At 37.3% G+C, this 13,783-nt stretch overlaps 2 protein-coding genes across 2 annotated transcripts; one reads left to right on the top strand and one right to left on the bottom strand.

Annotated features, from left to right (window-relative positions):
• Positions 1-1,478: 1,478 nt before the first annotated feature.
• LOC147763015 (uncharacterized protein C11orf42-like) lies at positions 1,479-7,707 on the bottom strand. Its single transcript, XM_087007547.1, has 6 exons — positions 7,397-7,707; positions 6,765-6,994; positions 6,387-6,507; positions 4,912-5,057; positions 2,948-3,146; positions 1,479-1,929 (listed from the first exon to the last, which is right to left on the bottom strand). The coding sequence occupies exons 1-6, from the start codon at positions 7,485-7,487 to the stop codon at positions 1,889-1,891; spliced, it is 828 nt and encodes a 275-aa protein (XP_086863673.1). The 5' UTR covers positions 7,488-7,707; the 3' UTR covers positions 1,479-1,888.
• A 1,257-nt stretch (positions 7,708-8,964) lies between these two features.
• Positions 8,965-12,423, top strand: LOC106153043 (FMRFamide peptide receptor frpr-18-like). The gene has a single exon (XM_087010096.1). It carries the CDS (start codon positions 10,086-10,088, stop codon positions 11,253-11,255), a length of 1,170 nt encoding a protein of 389 aa, XP_086866222.1. The 5' UTR covers positions 8,965-10,085; the 3' UTR covers positions 11,256-12,423.
• Positions 12,424-13,783: the final 1,360 nt, after the last annotated feature.

Below are 13,783 nucleotides of genomic sequence, written 5' to 3'. Positions count from 1 at the left end.
GACAGTGCACAGACTCCTACTGCGTCAGGCACAATTATGATTAATTACGTCAGTGAAACGAGAGAAGGTAGACCTACTCAGCTGTCAATCATTTCTCAGGGAAGAGCGGCTTTCGTGGTACGAATAAGTTTGCGTACAAAAGTAAGATTTTCTGGCATCTAGATAGAAACAAACAACCCAATTTTAACACGTAATGGTGTATAGACCTTCCCGATCAACAAGATGATAACAGGTAAGGTGGAGGTGCAATTATTTTGCTTAAATAGCCCAATTACCTGAGCAAAATGGTTTAGGAGCGATTTCTCAGCTTTGAAGATTGATAACATAGTCTAAACTTCAATACCCATATCTCATTCTGTAACTGTCAGATTGACATGAAATTTGATGTGTCTCTGTTTCAGTATAATATCTAGTCGACTGAGTCTTGGTTTTTGGATTGACCTTTTATTTTTGAAGTTATTAATACTGAAATTGGAAGGTCCATATATATTTCGTAAAATTCACGTTTTATCAAAATAAAATCAAAAGCAAAAATAAAAAGAGAAAATCCTGACAGAGATCACTGGAGTTTGTGCTAACTTTTAGATAGCTATTTCAATCGTATTAATAGGGCTTTTTGTTTAAGAGAAATTCTTGATTAAAAAAAAGACAATTTTAGCCTCAAAACGCTGATATTACGTCACTCGTGTTACACTGTGACTACAAACTTTGAAAAATTGTTTGGCTTGCTAGACCTTATCTTTAAGTTAATAGGAAATTTCATTAGCTGCATTAGTTTTGGAGTTTTTCGTTAATATCCAAGATCCCTTAATTTATAGTGATAGTAATTCTTGGATCTATTTCATAGGAGAAAGGGCGAATGTGATATGCCCGTGAGGTGAAATCGGGATATATACTCTGAACGTATTAAAGTTCAAGTCGTGTTTTGACGTATGATATGTCCGACATTGAATTGTGATGCACATCCAGAGATTTCCGATGAATGTATTAGATTAATTTCTACATTTGCCAGGAGAGTTTGTCTTATAAGCTCGCTCTTAGTTTTCAAAACAACCAAATGCTAAAACTATAGTCTTATCACTTTGCGTGACAATAACAGGATCGTTCATTTAATGAACTGATTTAATTTCCGGCAAAACAGGATAAGCTGAATCTTACAGTATAAATCCGTGCTAATAAGGTGCAAATAAACGTGCGAGCCGGAGCAAAGAAAGACGTAGGTCTAAGCTTCAACACTAAAAAAAAAAAAAACGGTAGTCTACACGACATGTGACTTAATTTTTTTTCTATTTCATTATTATTATTATTATTATTATTATTATTATTATTATTGAATGAAAGATGTATGTCTCACTTGAACTCGTTCTAAGTGGCTTCTGCAAGACAGTGGGGAAGACTAATCTGAAATGGTTCTACAGCAGTAATTATCCGATCCTTGCCTACAATTCTTTTTCTGAGAAGAAATAATGAAGCAACAGTATCGGTATAAAAAGTTTTATTTAAATATGAGTGCTTCCCATGTTCCATTTTATACTCAAAGTAACAATTAGAAATTGTAAATGTAGTTTTTTAAAAAATGTAGTTTTTAAACTAAAAGTAATCTAAAGTTGGAAAGTAACATTCGGAATTATTTTCGTAAATGTCACAATTTGTGCTGTCACTATTTGAGGTGATATAATCAAGTCATCAGAATTTGGCACGTATATGTCTTTGTAAATCTAGACGGCTGCAATATGGCACAAAATGAAAAATTTTATATTGTCTTTGTAAATCTAGACGGCTGCAATATGGCACATAATGAAAAATTTTAAAATATCTTATATCATAATGAAATTTAAAAAAAAAATGTCTTTACAAATCTAGACGGCTACGGCGGAACACCCGTGGTTTATTCTTTAGGTATCGGCGGGAGAGGACCGCGATCTGATCCTAAAACGAGAACAAATATCTGAATAAGGCCCTTTTCGCAAAGTCACGTCAAAGTGGACCGGTCTATTTAGAGATGCCATAATATGCAGTTACGGTGTTGGGTTTTTTATTCCCTTTTCGCAAGTGCGCTCCCTGTTGTTTATTTAGATCGTTAAACTGGCTGTGTCGAGCACAGGGGCTCCGTTTATGTTATAAATGTTTTAATAAAAAAAGCAAATCTCTCGAAGTGGACCGGTCCGGTTTAATGTACTGCTCAATGTGAAAAGGGACTTATTAAAAAAAGTAAAATTAATTGAACAATTAAAAAATCAGTTAAATCATCAGGTATTAGCGAGGTTAAAATCTCGAAGTGATTTCAATTAGATGGACAGAAAAAAATAATGAATTAGATGCAAAGTTTACATAAGGCTCTTGTAAGGTACGTAACGACACAAAAGAAGAAATCAATGAATTCGAAATTGCGACTAGTCGTTCACAGAAACTAAAAAAATGGGGATTCTAGAGTTTTATTCCAGTCTAGGTAACGTTAACTAAAACATAACTGTACCTGTAGCTGAGAACTAGAAAATGTAACACAAGAGAAAAATGCGAGCGTGGACTGATTGCAGAGTAAACATTTGTTATCCAGGCCTACTCGACTACCAGACTCAGCACCGAATGATCCTGAATTCACCGGACCACACTACCCGTTCTCAAGGTGTGTATAAGTACGCATTTCACAGTATCAGACGCGACACCGCTCTTGCCTAGTACGCGATGTGATAGTGACGATTCTCAGCGGGGTTGAAAAGCATTGCGTCACCACTCAAAATTTGTTTGGGGTATGATACTGTGAAATGCGTACTGACTCACACCTTAAAAACGGGTAGTGTGGTCCGATCTACCGGTGAATTCAGGATCATTCGGTGCCGAGTCTGGTAGTTGGGTAGGCCTGTTATCCCTTTTTCATGTAAGCTTTTTCCATCTAATGTATTAGCTTAATGACTTAAATGAAACGAAATCAAAGTCAAATACTTACCCTGTGCAGCAGGGAGCTTTGGAAGTTGATCTTTGGGGTTCCTCTTGGCGGCTTTGAGCCCTGATTGGCTATCGGTGCAGGGGACGGTCGGCAGCTCGTCGTTAGGGTCCCTGTAGGCAGAGTTACGGACGAAACGGTAGCCAGCTACCTCGCGGGACTCGTCTTGGCCATCAGGGGAAAGTTTGCCCTCTTTGTCAATCTAATATATACATGTAGATAAAGGTAAGGTAGATCAAGAAGGAAATGCGATTTAAGGAAACGAATCATCAAGTAAAATAAATGTGTGAACAAATAAATTAATGAATTAATAAATGAACAGAGTTTGTGAAATGAACTTGGGCCGGGAAAATGAAATGTACATGTAGGGCATGAATATATTCACAATCTGTGTGTGTGTGTGTGTGTGTGTGTGTGTGCGCGCGCGCGCGAGTGTATGTTTGTTTGTAACCACCAAATTAACACCAATTAAGACTATACCCTTAAAGTCCCTAATCCACATTGGGAATTACTCATTTACAATCATCTTTCGATTGACCTTTTTATTTCTGAAATCAATCCTCCCGAAGAATATAGTAATAACAGTTTTTATGGATAGATTAATAAGATAGTCAGCGTGTGGGTGCTGGCACTGTTCAATACAAGTGAACTAGTTTATAAGGACACTAATCAATCTGCCAATTCAGCTGTCGTCCTCATCCCGAGGGTTTTTCTCCTCTTGACTCTACCTTTTCTAGATTGTTATGCTCTCGAACTACACTGCGTGCCTTATGTAGTCTAGTAAGAAGCACGCAATGTGCGTAAAACCCTTATATAAGAAAAACATATTTAATCAATTTCCCCTTTAATTCATCAAAGTGTATTCAGCCAAAAGCGCAGGGAAAATTACGTTCTAGAAACCCGTTTGCAAGCTCTTAATTTCTATTCGTAACCACCGTGATTGTAATTCACCAGTCTCAAATTCCCATCTCTATCACGAGAATTATAAACTTAAAACTCAGTAACCCTTTGATCGTAATTTTTTTCTACAGCTTTGCACATGGTGTATCTCGGCGAGAAAGGAATGAATAAGTTATCATAATGATGCATCTACGAGATCTACTATAAAGATATAACATCCTTTCTAAACTTTCGGTCGCTAGGCTTTCTTCTTTCTTGAAAAAAAAAAAAAAGAAAAGAAAAAACTCCTAGGATACGTGACGTCGATGACGTGTTAAAGACATGCGATGCCACAAAAGCGTGCCTAACGTAAACCTCGTCAACATTACGTAACAAAGAAAAAAATAATACTCATTTGGGAAACTGTCCTTATTCAGTCCGTTTGTTAAGGTGTCAGATGTTCTTATAAATTTTTGTTTGGCGATCCGTCTTTGGCTAATGTCGTTTAAGTTTCCTTTTAAGACAAACTTAAAAACTTTCATAAATATTTTTCAACTATACATGTGTAAAGGTCTAACATGCCATTAAACCACAACTCAGCCTTGTCCAGGACTTGCGGTTACAATTCGCCCTTCTGTTGTTGCCACTGTCATAAACGTAGCTGCTAAGCATTTGACTGAACACCTACACCCAAAATTCAATTAAGACAACTAAATGGGCTTTCTAGACTTAAAAAATTGAATTTATTATATCTTTCATATGGAATCGGTACTCCAACTGATTATAATGTGTATCAACTTGAGAATTTTTAAGAACCGAACTCGCTTTCAGAGACCGGGGTTGGTAAGGAATTTTTAGAAATTTAAATCGTTAATATCCTGACGCACCGAGCCCCCTGAATTGAATTTGTTATTCACAGATTCCGTAGGCGATGGGCTTGGGTATGTAAGTATTAAGTAATCATAGAAATAAGTTAAAATCTGTTTGAAATTACTTCTCGTATTATAAATCTACTCCAATGAGTTCACCTGCACCATAATTACGATATTCTTGGTCTTAAAACACTCTGTCGTCTGCGCGACTTTTACCTGATGTTTTTCCGTTGTGAAAGCGATGGGATATCTGCCGTTCATTTCCATTGTATTGCTTCGCTTTCCAACTGTCACGGTCATTCTGATCTTGCTGACGTAATACACTGTCTTAATGATGTACAACTTTTTCGTATCTTCTAACCCTAAGATATGAATGAAGACGAAAATATAGAGAAAAAGCGTTGCAAAGAAGCGATGAAAACCCCAGAAAACGTAGAGTTAGATATTCAGGGAAAACACAGGTAATTTTAACGTATACATAGAAAAAATCCAATGGGGACATCGATGGGTCTGTTGAATGTGCAGGACAAAGTCGGTCGTCAGTACGATTGAAGACTTGTATGCCCTTTGGATTGTTTTCTGTGGGGAGGCCTAAAAGAAGTCTCTTTAACAACAATCCCAAACCTCTGATGCTCTCAAGAATAATATTCGAACGGAGATCAGGAGAATTCCCCATCACACGTTGAACATTGTCATTACAAACTATATAGTGTTCGAGTAGCCACAGTGATTCAACGTGTCGGAGCTTGGATCGAGCACATTATAAACTATTGAGCTGTGCTCACAAAATGATGGTATTCGAGGAAACACTTACGCCACACAAAACTTACATGTCTGTAAGACAGGTCTGTGAAAGATAAATTGTTAAATTTTCCTTTTGATAGAAAATGCCACTACATCAAAAATGGAAACATCTTTTGTGAGCAACCTTTTTCTGAAGTTTTGGCGTTCGGATGTTTGGGCATTTGGACGTTCAATCGGGTAGCTTATCTTTGAAATCATTTGAATCGAAATAATGAGAACGATCAATAAGCGTGCGTGACTGGAGCTCATCATGATGAAGAAATCCGTGGGAAATCAGAGAGCTTTTTTTTCTTCAGCTTTGGTGCATTAATTTAAAAGATAAAAAGTTAAAGAGTTTGGAACGAAAAACTAATTGAATATGAACGGTGCGCCTTAAATTTGACGATTATTATTTTTTTCAGCTTAAACTTGGACATATCTCTTATTATTAAAAGTGGACTTCAGCAATAAGCGGATTTACAGTTTTACATAACATTAATGAGCACGTGGCGCGTGGCGGATTTACAGTTTAACAGAAAATTAATAAGCACGTGGCAGCTTGAGTTTGTATAAGGTGAAAAGTTTAAGAGTTTACGAACAGTTTGAAATAGGTGCTTGCTTTTTGCGCTAACAACAGGTACCGCTTTCAAAAATTAACTTTAGACCGAAAGTTTATCTTTACATTTAGACGAAAACGATCAGCTTTGCTCTCAGATAAACCAGCAGTTGCTAACCTTAATGAAATCTTGTAAGCGTTTTATCAAAATATATAGAGAGAAATCTGCATTTTATTAGACCAAAAGTTACCATATATATTAGTGTGACATAGCGATTTATCTTTCTTAAAGCTAAAATAATTTTTTTTGTCTTCAATGATTTAGGGAAACCGTACTTTAGAAAGTTCTCACCTGGAGCGGTCTGATCCAAGATGAGCTCGCCGTCTTTCCAGGTCACATTTACCACATGTTTCTCACAACCGTGTAACTCTAGAGCTACAGCTCGGGTTTCTCCGTTCTTCATGTCTGAGATCTGTGAAAGAGTGAAAAGGAAATTATAATAATTTAATCTTATAGAATTCATAGCTACGGAGTTGCTTGAGACTACACTTTTCTACTTGAAAATAATGAAACATTTAGCGCAGATAAAAAATAGGAAATAAATACTTTATTTTTTAATTTTTGTGTAAATCCTATAGGACTATATCAAAATAGATCACTAATCAGACTTGCACGTGGGAAAAACTGGTGAGGTATAACAGTGCATTTTTAAAAACATCCAACACGTACGTCGTATTTATAATGTGTATTCAGATCTGCAGCGACCTTCTGGGTGGGGGTATCCATTAGCCCACTGTTGGACCGGATGTCAAGAAAATGCCGGAGATGCCCGATCTCTTGCAGACACGGAACTTTCCGAGTGATTTTCTCGATGGCTCCTCGGTGCTCTTTGACGAGTATATGAAGAGCTTCGTATTCCTGGGCCTCGGACAAAAACGGCACTGCCACTGCATCTTCTCCTTCAAAAAAAAAAAAAAAAAAAAAAAAAAAAAAAAAAAAAAAAAAAAAAAAAAAAAATTAATGAAGTTATTTTTTGTTGAAGTTAGTTTTCACTGTAGATAACTATAGATTTAGGCCTACCTTTTCGAAAAGGAAGCATTAGATGGACTGTTCTGCAGCGTTAAATTTTACTGAAATCGACGTATGGGGTTTTCTTTTCTTTTCAGCTCTCACCCTTGGTGCCACTAGATCTACAGTCACGTTTTTTCTCATAGTTATTGGCAATACAATTTTATAATAGGGCTTAGTCTAGGCCTAAGCCTATATCTATGACTCCCATAACGTGCCACATATTAACCTTATGTCTAAGTGTGTTTTCACAATTTATGTGAAGACACAAAATCCAAAATTACTTGTCTTACCAACTAACTGACATCCAACCTCGCGCCGAATTAAAGACCAAGCGTTTTCCGGATCACATGTCGTCAAACCATGGTACTGTTTGTCATTCATCTTGTTTGTTTACTTCTTCAGGGCGCGTTTAGTTGCTATGGTGGTTATGACGTCAACAAACACCATACAGTATGACACTACGTCATTTGTGGAAGATGGCGTAACGTTCAAAGACGTCACACTCCATACAATAAATAAAAATGACGTCACAATTAGAACAGTGACGAAGTAGAAAAATTGACGCATTTGTGAAAAATTGAATTTCAGTAATAGGACCACCTTGGATAGTTTCTTAATAAATTCTAACAAAAGCAATTGATTATTTTCCCGAATTTTTATCGTTAGTAATGTTTTATATGAATATGCTGGTTTAAAAGTTTCGAAAATGTTAGATGGCTTTATGTCAGATGTAGCCTACATTGTGAGGGTCTTCAAAATGATAGGCCTACATAGGCCTGATGAAAATAAAACACAGGCAAAAAACGAGCCGTTTGAAAAATTCAAGTAATAACCGTATTCATTGTAATCGTCATAACACTATTTAAAGAGGAGGGGGGGTGGGGTGGGAGAGGGGGGCTGGACCTTACATGATACAGCAGTCTGCATTTCAAAATTTTCATATTTGCTTGTTTTAAAATATATTATGGTTTACAGAATTTGTCAGTTTATTGAAAGTGAATCACGCTCATTCTGAAAATTAAAAAGAAAAAAAAAACATTCATTTTGTGCGGTGTAAACGGATTAAATCGTTTTGCACATTTTGTAATTGACTCAGTTATAATCCAGTATTTAATTGTCGCGTGCAAACGACTTCATTGCGCAGCTAACAAAGTAGCTCCATAATCGAATCTTCTTTAACCGAGAAAATTGTCGCACAAGCTTCTTGGGCCAGCGCTATGTAATACCAAAATCGATATTTCCAGAATTTACGAAAACGTTTCACGCTCTCGCTGATGGCACCGTTTCCTGCTCTAATGTATGGCGTTTCCTCTGAGTGTCTGACTAAGAATGCAGATGTGAACAAATTGTAACCTTATTACTTGATACTATGATAGTTGGTTTTAAACATTAAAATGATGACATGCACTTTTTTCGCAGTCTAGCCTATGTATAGTGTAAAAGTGAGGGGTGTACGTTGGGAACGTTGAAAAATGTATAAGATTAGAAAATCATGTCTATTGCGTAGTATAGTTGTTTGTGATTGTACCCCATCAATCCCACAAACTTAAACTAGAGTGGTTTATACATGTACACTAGTGATTTTTATCTTTATATGCACATGGACAGTGAATATGTCCAGTCATCGATCGCCCCAGTTTTGGTACTGTTCATTCGTATGTTTGATCAAGATACTAGTTCTGATACACAGTATGAGGGAGGCACATTGAATACAAAGCGGTGGGTATGTAAACGATATGCTTGCTCTCTCACTTTGCGCATATAGAATGTCTTTTGCTCTTATATGGCACTTGCTGTATTTTTGAAGTGATTAAATAACATTCTGTTAGTTAAAAAAAAAAAACCGCATAGAGCCAATTCGAGTAGACTGACTTCATTGCCGTTGACGAAAGCATGCTTTAAAAAACGTAAAAAAGTGAACAAAAACAGCTTTCAATTAACTAGCAGATTACCTAGACGCATATAAAATCAGTTTGCCACGGTTGATAGATTTGTTGACAGAGTGAGATATACGTATCATGAACATTCTGTCGTAATAGAACTCGAACACAATTAAACAAGGTACATGTAATGCGTCTATTAGCTTCGAATTCAGCCGTCAACAGGTAAATTACACCTAGAAAATAGCTTGATTAATGACAGAACAATTTTACACATATTCCCCTTATTACTTTGCTTCTATAACTTTTTTTTTTTTTTTTTTTTTTGCATAAGAGCAATCTTTCGTGTTACTTTTACAAGACTACTCTCTTCCGATGTTGACTATATTTTCTTGCGATGCTTAAAATTACATTTAATTCTGCCTTTCTAACACAAAGAACCACTATTACCACTAAGATCAAGTGTCAGTGGACATCCTGTCGGCACCAACTTGAACCTTCGATGAATGTCTCAAGTTAATTGGTCAATTTCTTCGAAAACCGCTATGCAGGAAATAAAAGCCACTTTCTCAGTTTTTGAACAACTTTCTGAAACAGGACTTGTTCAGGGTCCTGGGAAAACCAAGATTGGCAAATCAATGCGGATTACTGTTAATTCAAAGAACAACAGTTTACGGTAATATCAGCACGTGTGTCACGTTGCAAAGTGTATGCGTTGAATAAAATTCCCAGATTGTGAGAGATCTTGACACCAGCACGTGGAGAGTTTGTGTAAGCGGCAAAATTGTGACATTTCTGCGCAAATAATGCTAGTGAACATACGTTTCCATGGCGTATATAAGAGTCCTCAAACAGTCGCAAGAACAGAGTACTTTGCCGCTCAGTTTCAACAGCGATTGCATATCATTTGGTATCGATTAATCGCACAGTGCTCGAATATTACACAAATTACAGGACTACGGTTGACGTGATAATTGACTTTTATTTACGCTGACAATTCAGTGTGACGGCGACCTTAACGTAACGTAACGCTGCTTGACAGAGTTGATCCATCCACAATTATCCGAATACCACGACGTTTCAAAAGGCAGGATACAGTATGGAAAGCGGGATAGCGGAAAGTAACACCTCTACTCGTCTCAATCCCATTATGTATGGCGTAGTGGACACACAACAAGCTTGTAACTGTTCAATCCAGTCAAAAGACACTTTCTTTGAAACGGAATATTTTCAGTCGTTTTCTGACAGTTACAGAATGTTTCGGTACGTGTTGAACATTGCTATACTTCTGCCCTGTTCGATTTTGGGGCTGGCTGGCAATGCACTCTCCTTTGTGGTGTTCCGGAAAAGTGGCAGAACGATGACCTCGACCTTTCTTCTACTCAAAACGCTGGCTGTTGCAGATTCCCTCATTCTAATATATTGCCTGTTTTTCATCTGCGTTCCGAATCTTACCATGATCAAATCCACGCCGCTGCTGGAGAAGTACATGGTATTTATAGCCGAAAGCATCCCGTACTCCTATCCCGTCTTCTTTATCCTACTGGCGTTAGCTAATTGGATCGTGGTTCTCGTAGGACTTGAGCGGTTCATTGCCATATGCCATCCGTTTAGAGCTAAACTGCTCTGCACCCTCTCCAAGACCAAAAAGCACATCATTGCCGTCTTCGTCCTCGCCATCGCCTTCGGCTTGCCCCGCTTCTGGGAACTGAAAGTTCTGACAGTCATCGATTCGCGCTGTCACCCTTCGTGCGGAAAGGTCGAGAAACAACTTTCGGTCGTATTCACAGATTTTGGGCGGGATCCCGTGTATGTGTACGCCTACCGTATCGTCTGGCATACCCTGGAGATCGTCGTAATCCCCCTGATTATGGTGGGGTACTTCAACGTCCACCTATTGGCCTCCCTGCACAAGATGGACGAAAACGGCAAGCGCCTGTTTGGCCAGAGAGCCTCGACCAGAAGCACCAACATCATGTTAGTGGTGGTAGTCCTCGTCTTCATTGTCTGCCAGCTACCTCTGTGTTTGACACACATTATAAACCCCTTTCGCCCCTTCTTTTCCGTGGTGGCGCAAGACAACTTTCAGTACGCGCTCGAGACTGCCATCTGCCTCGCTCTGATCAACCATGCCTTGAACTTTTGGGTGTATTACGTCGCCGGGAAGCGATTTAGGAGGGTTTTTATGGAGACTTTGTTCCCGTGCTGCGTTGTTCCTGAACCGAGGGAGTCGAATGGCATACCGTTGCATGCCACGCCCACGCCGTGAACGCCATGCAGTGAAGAGGGCGACGCACTGCCAATATAAACAAAAAGGGTGCGTTGACAGTTTATTGTTTTTACTTTGAATTTCATTATTCTGAAATGACTATGATGTTGGCAATGTTATTTGGTACATTTCAAGTGAATATGTCACACGGTTAACAATTAAGACAATGCTGTATGAGATTACCGTAAGTTTTATTTTGAATGGTAAATGCAGAGGCGACAAGAGATTGTATTCTTCACCAACAAAATTGTTGTCTGTTCTGTTTCAACTCTGGATCTTTCTCTATTTAAATCTAGGTGAGAAACAAGTTAAACTGACATTATTTTCTCTGCTTTACGTCGGATAAACACCTACAGGGTAGACTTAATTGTATTATACACTATTATTTTATTCTTATTTGATATTTTCTGTACATACTAAGTTATTTTCCTCTTTTAGTTGTAAGTTCGCAATAGACACAGTATTGTTATGAGATTCCCAGGTGTACTGCACTCTATCTCATTTGTGTTGTAAATCCAAGGTAAATAATCTAATTTAGAATTGAAACTTTAATTTTAACCAATTCTTTTATTTTATTTTTTTTACACTTTTTAATCTTATTTTAATTTTTATTCAGTCATTGTATTTTTTAAAATATTTATTATTATTATTATCATTATTATGCAAACAAAATATAGGAAACCAGGACGCATTAAAAACATCATATGAAAATGAAAGCGTTTATCGTCATAGTAATTCAAAATTGCATGGTGCTTTCTCAATACTTGTTTGAATATAAAGGCAAGGTTTTTATCACAAAAACGTTGTGAAAACGCGTATTTTTAAAAAAAATCTTTTTTAAATGTTGTATTACATTACTAAGCATTAGATTAAGAAACCAAACGATTTGACTTTTCTATTAGAATATATTCGTAGTAATGAATTGATGACATGTACAAACTCCGGTATTTCTATTAGAATAAAAGAATTTTGTTTCTTTAGATAATGTTTGTCATTTCTAGACATGCAAACCGTATTTAATTGACAAAGAAAGAAAAAGGCTACGATAGATGCAAAGTAAAAAAGTGAAGGTAAAAGAAAACGAGGGGTAAATAAAAAAAGCTTGCCATGATTCCTGAGATGCTTTAAGGAATGTAGGAAGAAAAATTCAAGTGGTAAATGTGTAGGAACGGGGATTTGGGGGCTGACAATACAGAAAAAAAAACCATATAGTTTGACATACAGACTTGACTTTTAATATGGAATATTTTAGTTTCGAAGGTATGCCTTGGTAAAGATGCGTTCTTTTTTCAAAGAAATCCGATCTCATATAAGATATGTAAATGGAGAAGTGTGTAGTCAGGTGTGTCGCTACTAATGAACTGACTACCATGTCTATTGCACTTCTGTATTGTGTATTATGCAATGATTTAATTGGGTAGTGCCCCTTTGGACTGGTCGATGCTTGGGTGTGCCAAAACATGGTTCTGTCAAAAAAGTATCCATATGTCGGCAACTATTGCATGAAAAAATTTGAAATTTTTTAGCAAGCGGTCGGTTTTGCAGTGCGTAAAATGGACTAAGTGGTGTTTTAAAAAATATTTATCCGTGGTAGAATGGTGCTAAAAAGACACACATTGCCAGACAGATTATTGCGCCAAACAGAACGGTCCGCACAGTTTTATAGAGAAATGCCCAGACTGATGTACCTACACAGAGGCCACACCCAATGTATCAAAATCTTACCACCAGGGTACAGGACTCACTGTCTTTCGGGATATGGTGCTGCAACTAAACAAAAACACCCAGTCCGTTCAGAATGAGGCCTATGATGAAGAGTGTGCCGAGTCTAAAGTGACTAGGGTCATTGACAGCGTCAGTATTTGGACTGGATACCACATTGGTGCCAAAACACCAATATAATAATAGTAGTCATCTATGAAAACCTGAACCAGATCAAATAAAGGAATGATATGGGGACCACTTGACTATCATTTGATAGGAGGCGCCTTAGGAACAATTTTGGGTAGCACGGTGAGAGTGCCGGTTCACACAGAGCACTTTTGTTAGCAGATAACTTACAGAACCAGCAGAATGAGCTGCCACCTTGGTCATCAATATCGCCAAATTTGAACCACATAGAGAATATGTGGGTAGGCCATTACTAGCCGAATCAACGGCCTACATGTCGTGCGACAAAACTCTTTTACAGACGATAATTTGTAAAATATGGAGATCCAAAATACCGAGTTTAATGGTTGTTGTATGACATAAAATAGGCAATGTATTTTTGTTTGCTTCACTGGCGAATTCAATTAATGAACTGATGTCACAATGACATCAAAGAGATCATTTCAAGTTATTAAAACACGATTTTAATCCCTATTTTCATATATCAGTCAGCTAAATAGGAAAAATTTGATGAAAAGTGATTTGGAAAAAAATATTCCATATTAAATGTCAAGTCTGTATTTCAAAGACTTATGTAAGGATATGTTTTGCTAAAGGAATTGGACAGTGTCCCTTGGCCCCAGTATAGATATCTCCTT

The sequence above is a fragment of the Lingula anatina genome, chromosome 3, assembly GCF_051362555.1.
Source record: "Lingula anatina isolate TDL-2025a chromosome 3, LinAna3.0, whole genome shotgun sequence".
In the NCBI taxonomy this organism is placed as follows: Eukaryota; Metazoa; Brachiopoda; class Lingulata; order Lingulida; family Lingulidae; genus Lingula; species Lingula anatina.
This window is presented reverse-complemented; position numbering and strand designations above follow the sequence as displayed.